The sequence below is a fragment of the Ahaetulla prasina genome, chromosome 7, assembly GCF_028640845.1.
Source record: "Ahaetulla prasina isolate Xishuangbanna chromosome 7, ASM2864084v1, whole genome shotgun sequence".
NCBI lineage: Eukaryota > Metazoa > Chordata > Lepidosauria > Squamata > Colubridae > Ahaetulla > Ahaetulla prasina.
In genome coordinates, this window is record NC_080545.1 from 65,560,565 (window position 1) to 65,574,018 (window position 13,454).

At 37.3% G+C, this 13,454-nt stretch overlaps 1 protein-coding gene across 4 annotated transcripts; it reads right to left on the reverse strand.

Moving 5' to 3' along the window:
* Positions 1–348: 348 nt before the first annotated feature.
* Positions 349–12,982, reverse strand: CCDC134 (coiled-coil domain containing 134). 4 transcript variants are annotated; one of them, XM_058190908.1, is made up of 8 exons: positions 12,848–12,975; positions 11,334–11,451; positions 9,809–9,921; positions 8,462–8,583; positions 7,625–7,709; positions 6,752–6,933; positions 5,458–5,529; positions 349–3,988 (listed from the first exon to the last, which is right to left on the reverse strand). In XM_058190908.1, exons 3-8 carry the CDS (start codon positions 9,909–9,911, stop codon positions 3,863–3,865), a joined length of 690 nt encoding a protein of 229 aa, XP_058046891.1. In that variant the 5' UTR covers positions 9,912–9,921; positions 11,334–11,451; positions 12,848–12,975; the 3' UTR covers positions 349–3,862. The 4 variants fall into 4 exon arrangements, with proteins under 4 accessions (XP_058046891.1, XP_058046887.1, XP_058046889.1 ...); XM_058190904.1 differs by having other exon boundaries at positions 11,334–11,382; positions 12,848–12,946; XM_058190906.1 differs by lacking the exon at positions 11,334–11,451 and having other exon boundaries at positions 12,848–12,982.
* Between the last annotated feature and the right edge of the window lie 472 nt (positions 12,983–13,454).

A 13,454-nucleotide genomic window follows, 5' to 3' on the forward strand; every position in this document is an offset into this window, starting at 1 on the left:
ACCTTGACTCAAGTACGCTTAAAGGAATCACTTTATCTTCTTTATCATCCTTCTCTAATGGTTGTTCTGAGAAATCTTTCTAGCCTCCGTTCTTGCTATTTTTTGTGTTGTCATTATTTGAAAGTGCATGTTAAACACAATCTTCACTCCCACTAGTGAAGGAGGGAGTTGTAATTGCAGGTGCATGTCACATCAGTGTTTCCATAGTTACAGCCTAATACTCAGTATTACTTTTCAAATTACTTTAATCTTTTGTATTTTAAAACAGGACGCGGTGGCTCAGTGGCTAGGACACTGAGCATGTATATTTCATGCTAGGAATCATTTGGAAAAGAATTAAAAACAAAATTGTCTAAATTGTAATTTTATTATACGAAACTATAATATATCTGCATGCTGAGTACCATCTTACATACAGTTTTGGCCATCGCACTTGAAAAAGAATATAACGGAGCTAGAAAAAGACAGTACAGAACAACCAATATGATTCAGGGCCTTATACAAGTTCCTATGAGAAAATTGTAAAATGTTTTGAATACTCTGTGATTAATTAGTTTGGGAATCGTGGATATAGCACATTATTAATCTGTGGAAATCATTTCCATAGGATGTGGTGATGGTCATTAACCTGGATGATTTAAAAAGGGTTTGGATAAATCCATGGAGGAAAAATGTATAATGAATTAAGATGAACTTTAACCTGGGTATCCCTGGTCCTGGTCCTGGTCCGATACTAACCATCCATTGACCATTGGCTTTTCACTGGATTTATTTAATCACAGCTTGACTAGGTGGCTCAGTGGCTAAGACACTGAGCCTGTCAATCAGAAAGGTCAGCAGTTCGAATCCCTAGTACAGATTGGACTGGATGACCTCCAAGGTCCCTTCCAACTCTGTTACTGTTAACTGTTAACAGCCATTTGTTGAGGATGGTTTAATTTGCATCCCTGCATTGAACGTGGGATTGGACTACACGGGCTAAATAATTGGTTCCAATTTTATATTTTGTGAAATACCAAAAGACAACACAAAAATTAATTAAAAGATTTTGCCCTTCCAGAAGTTGGGCAGAAATTCCTCATAATTCTATTATTTAGGGGAAGGGAAAAACTGAAAAAGCATACTTTCATGTTATATATTTACATTTTGGCAACAAATTTGAATCAACATGTCCAAGTATCGTTGAAGATGACAAGTAAAGATAAACTACCTAAAGTAATTATTTTAACTCAAACCTCAGTTTAAGCTCATTTTTTAAAAAATAAAAACATAATTCATAGCTATAACCATTGAGATTGCAAAGGATGCCTGTATCCCTGAATAGAAAAATTCCAAAATCTTGGTCCCATGCAGCACAAGTGCCTCTTGTATCATAGAACAATAGTGAGCAACCCTGGGCATCAGTTTCTAGTGCTAGATTTATTATTACTTGGCAAGAAATTGTCTGGCTAAAAAAAACACCTATGTTTAGACTACTATGATGTGATATATGTTGAGCTACTGTTGTAGGTGGTCCACAAGCTCCATCTAGCGTCGTATATCTACATGGACTTTAACTGATGTAGCCATGTGGAATCACATTATGCTCATTCTAAGCTGCACTTGCTATTCTAAGTTTGATTCCAGACATATATCCATATTTCTAAAGACCTGCATGACTTGATGCCTAACTATCTGAAGACATGGCCCTCTCAATATTAGTTTGCCAATGCCTTAGATTCAACCACAATTTGCAAACATAATAGTTCAGTGAATTAAAGTATAGCTTTAGGCTTTTAAATTAAAAATGATTAGCACGGCTACCAATTGCAACAGTTTTCAACTGCAAAGCCAATTAGAAAAAAACTTTTATAAAATTAGATGTAATTGATTAAAAATGTTGTTACCTCATCAGCTAAGTAAAGCAGCCTTTTCTGAATATGAGAACTACCTAACTTAAAAATAATAAATCCCTCTCTCCTCTTCCTGTGACACACTGACATAGCTCACAAGAATGAGAAGTCAAAGTGGTTTTTTTTAAAAAAAACTTTAGTTTTATTCAAGAAAAGCAAAGTCAATTTCCAATTTAAATACATATCCTTCCCCAAACCAAGCATAGCTGGTTCTGTTTAGAAAATAAATTTCCAGCCTTGTCAAAATGCAGTATCCCCTGAAACCTTCCTTCTACACTAAAGAATCCTCTGCCAAGAGCAAACTACCTTTTAGGCAATGCCACCAGAAGTGTGAGATGTATAATATTCCAGTTATTTTAATGTACAGAGAGGTCTCCTACTTCCACTCAACTTCAGTCCTTAACAAAAACTACCCATTCTGCCAAACACTGCAAAGGTTCTGTGCCAAATGCACATAGCTTGATTGTGTGTAGATATGTGCAAATTCATAATTTAACTCACCAATGAAGAACTACAGATTGAGAAAAGAACAATAATCATATTTTGATCCCGAAACCAGTTAGTGTAAAATTAACAGTTAAGATGAAATCTGAACTCTGCTTCAAGTGTAAGCCTTCATAGAATAACAATAGCAATAGCACTTAGATTTATATACAATCCCATAGTGTTTTATAGCACTCTCTGGGTGGTTTACAATAGAACGCTTGAAAATGTTGAGAAAAAAGGCAACTTCTTCCTATGAAACAATCAGGCAGACAGTAGGAGTAGCAAAAATATGCTTCCATAATTTCACTACCCATATGTTAAACTTACTGCTGGTCATTTTTTGTGGTATAATAGTAAAAACAAACAAAAAAAAAGAACAAAAGCCATATGGTTAGCTTTTGCTTTTTTATAGTGTAAAATCTAAGGCCAAATAGGTATCTTATAATAATCAAGATAAAATTGATTACCAGACAAGAAACGTAAATGTACATGGTTTACAACCAGACCTACGCATACAATACTACAAATGAAATTCAAAAGTAGTCTTGCAAAGCTAGTAATTAAAAACTGACCCTGGAATTCTGTAAGCCATTCAGTAATTTTCATTCAGGTAGTGATAGTAATACTGCTGTCAATACTGCTGTCAAGATTATGAAATTATCACACAGATCCACTTTACCTTAGTACTTTATTCTCTTGTTCAAGTATAAAGTTATTATTTGGTGGAGCACAGCCTTATTGACTTTCTTTTCAACCAAAAGCTTTTCTTCCCTTTTAGGAGAAAATACTTTAACAGCCTTATGAAATGAAGGAAGCTTGACAACCAGATAAAACTTGATATTACCTACAGGGGCTCTGGATTATAATTATGATGATGATGATATTTTAAGGAACAATATATCTTTGATGTATCCCAGCTCCCAGTCACATTTCATACAATTTAAAGAAAAGTGTTCAAAGAGTACTTTATCGCTAATTAATATTTCCAAGTTTGTGCATCTCTAACAGAATTCAAAAGTTTTTTAAAGAAATTGTTTGCTGCACAGGAACAAAATCTGTTGCAGCAATAATATATTACTTTTCTGATTGCATAATGATACATAGTATTACATGTCATAAATGGCAGACATGGCATATACCACAGAATTAATTTCTTCTCTTCTCGCCCCATTTTTCTAAAACTCTTAGCATTACAAACTGGCAAAGCCACGAGAGATTAAAAAATACACATGAAGAAACAGTCCCTGACATACTCTATACATTCCAGATACTTGGAAAAGTCTTTCTTCCCATAAGGAAATATGCACTGAAACTTCGTGGTCTCCATCTAGGTATTTAGTAGGTACCAATGTCCTGTTGAAAGAATGTCACTTCCAAACCCTGCCCTTTCAACAGCTTGTCATTTTCCTGAGGTCACAAAGGGGCATTCCTTTTCAGATGTTTTAACTCCCAAAGTTTCAGTGATAGGGCAAATGACATTAGAATTACAACTCAGACTGTGAGCGTGAGATGCGAGGCCCCTTGCGAATTTCCTTTCGTTTCTCCTCTTTCTTTCTTCGCTTCTCTTCCTCCCGAAGAGCCTTCTGGAATGTGTTGGCACCAGGAAAAAACTAAAAAGTAAACACAATGAGTTTAGGTATTCTGGCATCAAAAGTATGGATAACACTTTTTTGGTTGCCAACTCTCTTCCTTTTAGCTGCACCAGTTTTTTTCTTTAACATTTCAATGATCTTCAGGAGATAGTAGCTAGCTAGCTATTAATCAAAACACCAGGTTCCCTGTACTTTTGCTCCAAACATTTGGAACTCTGCACAAGAAAGGGAAAGACTATGGAGATTCTCAGTCATCCGGGCCATGGTTGTCCCAAGGGTACCTTTTGAAGAGGCAACTGGACTTTCTGGTTTTTCTTTGAAGACGTTTCGCTTCTCATCCAAAGAGCTTCTTCAGCTCTTAATTTTTTGAGGAGTTGGTGTTGTGCTTTCTGCAGGATGTTTTCTGCTCTGTGTCCCTTCAGAGGCACAGGTTGTTAGGGATGAGTCTGTCCTGTCTGCATCTCAAACTGAAGTGCAAATGGTCCCTGTAGTCTGCAATTTTTCTGGAAATCCGTTCATATTCCCTCACCATTTGAAGGGTGTTCATCCCAAAGTGTATTGCTAAATGTCTATGGAAATTCTCAGTCATCCAGGTCATGGTTGTCCCAAAGATGCTTTTTCAAGGGCAACTGGACTTTCTGTTTTTTCTCTGAAGACGTTTTGCTTCTCATCCAAGAAGCTCCTTCAGCAAAACATCTTCAAAGAAAAATCAGAAAGTCCACTTCCTCTTAAAAAAACTAATATCTGAAGCAGAACATGTATGGCAGTGGTTCTCAATCTTTATAGTGCGGCAACCCCTTTAATACAATTCCCCATGATGTGGCGACCCCTTTAATACAATTCCCCACAATGTGACGACCCCAACCATAAAATTATTTTCGTTTTGAATTTATCGTGCCTGAAGCCATATTGGCTAGCGATCTGAACTGCTTACGATTGCCTTGAGGCCGGAGGCATTAAAGCAGAGACTCCTCCCCTATTAAGTTTATCGCGCCTGAAGCCAGATTAGGCTAGCGACTGGGAGTGATTGCAGCTGGTTTGAGAGGGAGACATCAGAGCAAAGATTTCTCTCTTTTTTAATTCATCGCGCCTGAAGCCGAATTCGGCTAGCGATTTGAAGAGCCTGCAGCTGGCTTGTGGAGTCAACCATTGGAGCGCGATTCTTCAACTCGCAAGTATACTTCCCATATTTCCGATGGTCTTAGGTGATCCCTGGCAAATCGTCATTCGACCCCCAACGGGGTCCCGACCCACAGGTTGAGAACCGCTGCTGTAAGGGGTAATCATCTGTGCTACGTATAGGTAATATAAGCAAACATGCATTTGATTGGCTATATAGGATCACTACGGAGAAAATTTCTGATTCAAAGCTGTCAAGAAAAAACTACTGCCATCAAGCAAGTGCTACCCCTTTCTTTCATTCATAAGAAAGTTGTGAATAACCAGAGAGGAAAAAGTTAGGAATAATAGATAAGATGGACTCTTACTTCAGAATTGTCTGCTTTAAAGGGATTCTGGTAGTCTGGAGATTTTTCACTAATTCCTAGCTCTTGAGCCATCTGTGGAAGAAAATACATTAAAATAATTCTCATCTACAGTATATTATTATCCCTCCTTCTCACCAACCTCTTAGTCCTGGCTACAAGCACCCTTAAGAAATTATCTGCTTCAGAATTCATCAATGTTTTTTCAATTGTTTTTATGTGATGTTAATCCCCCCGGGTCCCCATGGGCAAATTCATAAAATTCATTTGACTTCATAAAAGTCAAATTAATTAATATAATAAAAATACATCTCCTAGTTTTCTCATTTGGTATTTTAAGTGCAAATTCTCTCAAAGCAGCAAAATAAAGCATACTGCACGACACCAACTTTTGCATGGAACTTCTGAGCTGACCTATTAATCTGACAACCATCTATGCTGTGCTACAGCTATGCAAACTATAAAGATTTTAAATAGACTTTGTATATTATAATGTGAAGAGGAAAAACCAATCTCCTTCTACCAATCTTCTAAACTCAATTCCTGGTGATTTTATGGACATATCCAAGATATTTTTTGCATAACAATACCAAAGTTGTTGATTGCTGTCTTTGTCCTGACTGCTTTTTTAACTTCTCAGCTTAGAAAGTACACATGTGCTAAATCAATAGACCAAAATAATGGATGCTAGACCATTCAGATATGCTATTAAAATGGTATCAGTACATTTCTATATGCCTATGTATATACTAAAAAAACAAATTATCTGTTGTAATAAGTATGCAACTTTTGTATAAACCAGTCATCTAAGTCAGGGGTCCCCAACCTCTGGGCTGTGAGGGGATTGCAGCCGGCCACCAAAATGGCCAGCAAGCACACGCATTCTGACTTGCACGAGTAGCATGTGAGCGTGTGCAAATGTGCTCCATTTTCATGAGAGGCAGGCATATATGCATGCTGCTCGCACAAATGGAGCTGTATGTGTGTCCGTGTGCTTGCTGATTGCTTTCGTGGAACCATCCCATCCCCCTATCTGCAAAACTGGAAATATTGGGGAACTATATATAAGCACTTATTTATTATTAAACAAACTTATATACTGCCCATCTATCAGAAGAAACACTGGGCAGTTAACTATGTGCAGTTTCTCCACAATTTTTTTCTATAGAAACATCCTAAAACATTTCAAGCAAATATTTGTTTTCCTCAAACTTTAACCCAATTTCAATGAATTATTACCAAATTCTAAAGGATAAACAAACTTGAGAGGAGGTGCCAAGCAGGCATACTGTCTTACCAATCCTAATACTTGTGAGTGGGGTCCTTGATCAAATACGCCTGTCTGGTTGCAGAAGCTGATCCCCCAGCGAATAAGGTTGTTCCAATTGGAATTGCGATCAAAGTAGTGATGCACTATTTTAGGAAAACGTAGGACTACATCCCCAAAAAAAGCAGTATTCTCCACCACATGAGAATAGGCTAAGAAAAAGAGTTACAATGAAACACTCAGACCAATTCCATGTTTTTGGGAACAATCTAATTATTCAACACACTTGAATCATTGCTTTGGATTAAGTATTAATCAAAAGAAAACTTTTTTTCCTAATCTTTGTTTATCAAGGGAAAGAAAGGAAAGACAGAAGAGTAAAGATTCTCATCTATATTAGTGATTAAGCATAAAAATAAGGGCATATCATTAATCCAGAATGAAGTGCAGCATTTGAAAATTCAAATATGTTACCTAAATGTTTAGAAAAACACTGATCTTTGGCTTAGAACATAACTTCTTCAATACAGACATGTATGAATAGCTAGATACCTATTTATTTATATCTATACCTGGGATTAAATGGATATTTAATTGAGGAAATCCAAAATCAAACCTATCTTGTTATTGGCCATCTCCTAAAATATTATTTCTCCTTTAAATACTAAAGTAACATAGCAAGACTCTGGTCTGTTTCAAGTTTTATACATCATGCATGTAGCTGTATTCACAAGTTATAATGATCTTATGACTATTATAAATAACGATGTACAAAAACAGAAGTGACTAAGAAAAAATACCCACTATGACAGAACTTTATTGCTTAACAACTCAAAGCTATACATTTAATGGATAAAAGATGACGAACAAAGAAACTGTGATTAGAAAGCAAAAAGTCTGTACCATCCTTTATCTTCTCATCATGAGAAAATGGTCCATCCGGTGAAATATCTGCTGCGATAAGTACTGCTCGTGAGTCTTCAAGAACCTGCATATCATAACAGAAATTCATGTCAATTTATGCCAATTCTGCCCCAACAAGGGCGTATGTGCCAACAAGTCCCTTCTTAATTCCCCTCGTACAATCTTTTCTTCTAATCTATTGGATGAAGATAACTAGCTGATGTAACTTTATCAGGCTAGAGAGTTTAGAAAAGGTGCCATGGCAGAATAATTTGCAGAATAATAAAATAAATAACTTATCCAGCTGACCCAAATTCAATGGCCTCTGGATAGGAAATATGGAACTTATAAGATATCTGAAGGGCACCAAGTTAGAGGCTGCCCCAGTATCTGAGGTACATGTACGGTGTACATTTTGCCAGGAGATTAAGAGTAAAGTTCCTCAACTATGATCAAAAAATCATCATCCAAAACATATCAAGGTGCTGTATTTTTATAGTGAGAAAGAAATAGCTCTTGATGCTCCATACTAGGGCATAGGAAAGTATTAAGTGAATGAGGCCAAAAAATTTACAGGTGAATAAATATATGTATATATACATATACATATGTAGGTCTTTGGTTATTCAGGTTTTCTCCCGCGTAAAATTGGAAGTGTCTTGGCAACGTTTCGACGAAGTCTCATTTCGACAAATGAGACTTTGTCGAAACGTTGCCAAGACACTTCCAATTTTACGCGGGAGAAAACCCGAATAACCAAAGACCTACATACAAACATCCGCGAAAACCTCAGAAAACACATATACATATACATACATACATACAAACAAAGCTTACCTTGAAAAGACCCTTGAGCATGATGTCTATAATTTTGTACTGCTGGTTGACATCATTGAGTTCAATCAGGTTCTTCAGTGCATTCATTTGGTCTTTGCGCTTTACTTCAAATAGTTTCTTATCTGTGTCTTGGTCAAGCGAACCATACAGATCAGAAGTCCCATATTTTGTTCTATGGCCTTGTCAACATAATATACAGCATAATCCTCCAATCTATCTTTTTGTCTTTAATTATACCTTTTCAAAGATAAACATTTCACAAAGCTGTTTATTTTAACTACAGAATCTAATCACCTATCCTAACAGAAATCTAGAAATGCCAACATGAAATATACTAGTCACCCAAATTCAGGTGATGAATTATCAGGTGCCTGTCTTTAGATCTTACTGGTAAATACTAGACCTATGCAGAATAAAGTTGCATCCATCTATGACAAGATGGGTAACAAACACATGAACCTAATACATATTACTGAGACTTGGTTGTACAAAAATGGGTATGGTGGAAATTTGTCAGATGATTTCAGATCTTACTAGTCACAACATCAAAACCAGAGTTTTGTGATTGTTCATGAGAACTTTGAAGTGACAAGGAGAACTTCGCCAAGGTGGCACAGTGGTTAGAGTGCAGTACTGCAGGCTACTTCAGCTGACTGCAGTTCAGCAGTTCAAATCTCACTGGCTCAAGGTTGACTCAGCCTTCCATCCTTCCGAGGTGGGTAAAATGAGGACCCAGATTGTTGAGGGTAATATGCTGACTCTGCAAACCGCTTAGAGGGGGCTGTAAAAGCACTATGAAGCGGTATATAAGTCTAAGTGCTATTGCTACTCCAAAAAGGATTGGTTATGAGTGTCTACACTTTGAAATGGGCTAAAGTGCTGACCACCTAGCTGTTCAGAAGTGGCCCTTCATGAGCACCTAAAACTCATCTCAGGTTGATATTGGAGTTCCCAAGACTTTCAATTTGGGATGATTTCAACCTCCATGACTGGGGGATGGGATAGATTTTCCAGTGTTGATGGATTCTATGGCAACCATGGGATTGTCAGAAATAATTGCAGCTCCAAAACACCTGGATGAGCACACACTTAGTTTGGTCTTCATTTTGGAACACACTGGGTAGGAAGACATTAATTTTTCTTTTGTCAAACTGCAGATTATAGCAGTCCTGGAACTCTAACACTGCAGACCCTTCAAAAGGGTCTCTAATGAATCCAGAGGGATTCCACGATGCCTCAAGATTGTCCCAATTTAGTAGGCAATTCCATCTTGCTCCTAGTCTATCTCCGAAATATCATTTAAATGGCCAATTTCAAATCCAAGATCCAAAACTGGAAGAAGGATACAGATTTCCAATCCTGAATCTGAGGTTTTCTTCTCTGTGTCAGTAGTCATACCTCTTGGTAATATCAGTGTAAAGAGGAATGTGCAAGCCACAAAATAATCCATTCTTAAAATCCTATATTGGAGGGGGAGGGAAAGATAGTAATAAGGAAATAACAATTTTATGTGATTCACATTAAAAACATATCCACCCCATAACAAACAATAGCTACACACTGTCAACCTAGTTAGGTCTCATTATAATTATATCTGTGAATAGTAGTAAAGTACATCAGGAACAAGAGATAATTTGGTCTAATATTAAGGCACCAGGTTAGAATTCTGTGAATTCTAGTTCTGCCTTAGGCATAAAAGCCAGGTGGGTGACTTTGGACCAGTCACCTTCTCTCAGTCCAACTCACCTCACAGGGTTGTTGTAGTGGGAAAAATAGGAGGAGAAAGGAGTATTAGATACCAAATTGAGTTATTTGTAAGTACAATAAAGGTGGGCTCAAAATAGATAAACATGTTCCAAATTTTAGCCATGAACTCCCCTCCAACCATTTTTTACCTGCATCAGAGAAAAAAACTCAGAAAAGTACTGTAAAATAATACATCAATTTATTTTTAAAAATCCTTAAAGTAAAATATGAATTGAAACCAAAGATACTTCAATTAAATATACTTCCAGAAAACATAAATGAGAAAAATCGCAATGTACTAAGATATATCTTAACAACGGCAAGAACAAACTTTCCAAAGCACTGGAAAAGAGAGAACTTCCTAAGGATACTAGATTGGGAGTAAAAAACAATAAAAATGTTTTGGGCAACCCATAAATGTGAAACCAGAATTTATTAGTAAAGGAATAAAAATCCTAATACTTTACAATACTATTCTTCCCATACTGTTATTGTCCATGGCATCTATTTCTACAGAAAACATTAAAACAGGTGTTTCAAACTGAAACTGATTTGGCCCGCAGGCTACTTAGATCTGGCCCACAGGGCCACCCTGGAAACAGTGAAGGATCAGCCTACAGTGCTTCTGCCAGCAAAAAACAGGCTCCCGAGCTCCATTTTTGGCTGTCACTGTCTCCTGCAACCCTCTGCCAGTGAAAATGGAGCTCGGGAGGGCCACATGAATTCTCTAATTCTCTATTTTAAAGACCTCTCAATGATGGCCTTCACTCCATCTTTTGGTAAACTGTTCCACATCTTGACTATGAATTTATTCTTATAGGGCCCAATTCTGTTCTTATTAGCAGTACTATCCATTCCACAAACTGAGAATGAAAATAATTACTGATTAATAAATTTATTAACAACATGAGGAGTATAGACAAAAGAAAAGTACAGAAAACAAGCAAAATCTCTAATGGAATCATTTTCATATTTATATAAATAAAAGCTTCCTTTCAAAAGCTGTACAGATTTTAGTTCGGCAAATTATCCAAGACAAAAGCATTTACAGCAATAGCATAATACCCAATAACCCAACATTTTTAATCTGTGGATATAAGATATATACAAAATCAACACAATCTACCTTTCTGAATCTGATTCGCCAATACATGTAATCTTTAATATGGTCTTGGCTGAAAGAACAAGAATCAATCATTGCACAAAACCCAATGTAGGTTTTTCATGATGTAGACAAATGGAATCTGCCAATGATAATAACAAAATAGAGCTGTAGCCTCAAAAAGTGGGGGAAGCTATGAATTCAATAATGCACTTACAAGATCCTCAGGAAGAAAGTCAATATAGTAGCCATTCTATTACCTCTAAAGGTTAATTTTATTTCAGCGTGGAGGTAGACAGCCCATGCTAAACCCTAAGTGGTAAAACAAATTAACTTGAATGCCAGTATAGGTGGTCCTCGACTTAGAACAGTTCATATAGTGACTTTTCAAAGTTATAAAGATTTATGACCATTTTTCACACTTTGTAGCATCCCTATGGCCATGTGATCAAAATTCAAATGCTTGGCAACCAGTTCATACTTATAACCATTACTGTGTCCCAAGGTCATGTGATCTTTTGCAACCTTTTGACGAGCAAAATCAATAGGGAAGATTCACTTAACTATGTTACTAACATCAACTGCATTGATTCACTTAACAACTGTGGCAAGAAAGGCTGTAAAATGGGGCAAAATTCACTTAATAAATCTCTCTCTTAACAGCAGAAAGTTTGGGCTCAATTGCGGTCGTTGTGGTACATTGTGGAAGACCACCTGTAGTTGTCCGAGAATTTTATAGATTCAAGATGAAACTTCCAACTGAATATAAAGACTGTACTTGCAAGTAACTACAGTATCTAAAGCTTTTTCCACCAAGCAATCAAGCATTTTAGGTGAACAGATTTAAATAAGTAGGTATTTTATTTACTTATGTTGCCTTACAAAATATATTCATATAACAAAAAATAATTTTTATCTAGTTATTTAGTAGATTTTGTTGCCAAAATCGGTACACTGACACGTCTGTGAAATCACTATGAAGTCAAGCTGGGCTCGAAAGGACTTGTATTAAGGTGGCGGAATCTTCGCTCTTCCAAGTCCCGCTTCAGGCAATTTAATTGGCTTGCTGTTTTCCCGTGAGTGGAGTGGCGAGTCTAAAAGATGCCGATTGAATGATGGGAGTTTAGGTCCTCGTTTAAAAAGGAATATAAAAGAATCGGGATTTTGGCACGTGCGCTTCGAAACTGCTTAACCGTCTGCTAAACAGAGACCCTAGCAACAGGCGGAAGAGAGGGAAGACTTTTGGTCGTCTACTTGTCGCTCCTAAGAGATTCATTAGACTTCACAATACCTCATTTAGGCCTCTCTTCCCCAGCGCTATCCTCTTCTACATGCAATCTTATCTGTAGCCTTTGAGTCGCGGAGAACCGGCACTGAGCAAACTCTGAAGTATTTTCCCGCTTGCCCTGCAGTTCAAGATCGTCTCTCAAAATCTGCAGTTCAACAGCAACATGCCCTGAACATTTTTCCCGCGTCAGATCGGGAGAAATGCTCGTTATCCAACCAATCGCTGCTAGACGCCTAACAAAAATCCTTACCAGCTGCCTCAATCAACAACCTTTCGCCACAACAGGACTTTACTCCGACGAGACTGTCCTGCTGCAACATCGCTTCCTTTTCCCAGGAGCTTTTTTTCGGCTGACTAGCCCTACTGCTAGCAAACCACATGCCCTACGCTAATACGTCACTTCCTCCACCAGCTTCCCAGGGTCCCCTGTATTGTAGTTCCGCCTGTAATTTTGGCGGGGCTTTCTCCCCCCAACCCCCCCCTACTTTACTATAGTCGTTGGCTCGTTCAAATTGCGGGTTTTTGACTTGCCGTTGTAAGGCGCTTTTCTGAATTACAGAAGCAGAAACGTGAACTGAAACACACTATTTTCGAAAGCTTTTACGTTAAAACACGAGAGGCATTTGGAAGAATTAGATTGAGCGTGAAGAGTTAATACCGTAGTTGAAGGAGGAATAGAAACATTAATAAAAAGATGTCTGGTGTCTTAATGTTGTTTCAGTACAAATTAATATTCTTGATGGTGATGCTGTCTTGTTACTTCTAGAGATTTGAATTTCACAGCTCCGTTGCAGGAAGAAAAAATCATTAGGTCAGATATGTAGGTTTGGGACTTGTATGCAGAATAATATGAAGAT

Coding starts and splice junctions, on each gene's coding strand:
- CCDC134 (XM_058190904.1), bottom strand. CDS start 12,917: ATGTTGCAGCAGGACAGTCTCGTCGGAGTAAAGTCCTGTTGTGGCGAA. Junction 6,934..7,624: donor TGATGAGAAGATAAAGGATG/GTACAGACTTTT, acceptor TCTTTTTCTTAG/CCTATTCTCATGTGGTGGAG. Junction 3,989..5,457: donor TTAAAGCAGACAATTCTGAA/GTAAGAGTCCAT, acceptor TTTACTTTTTAG/TTTTTTCCTGGTGCCAACAC.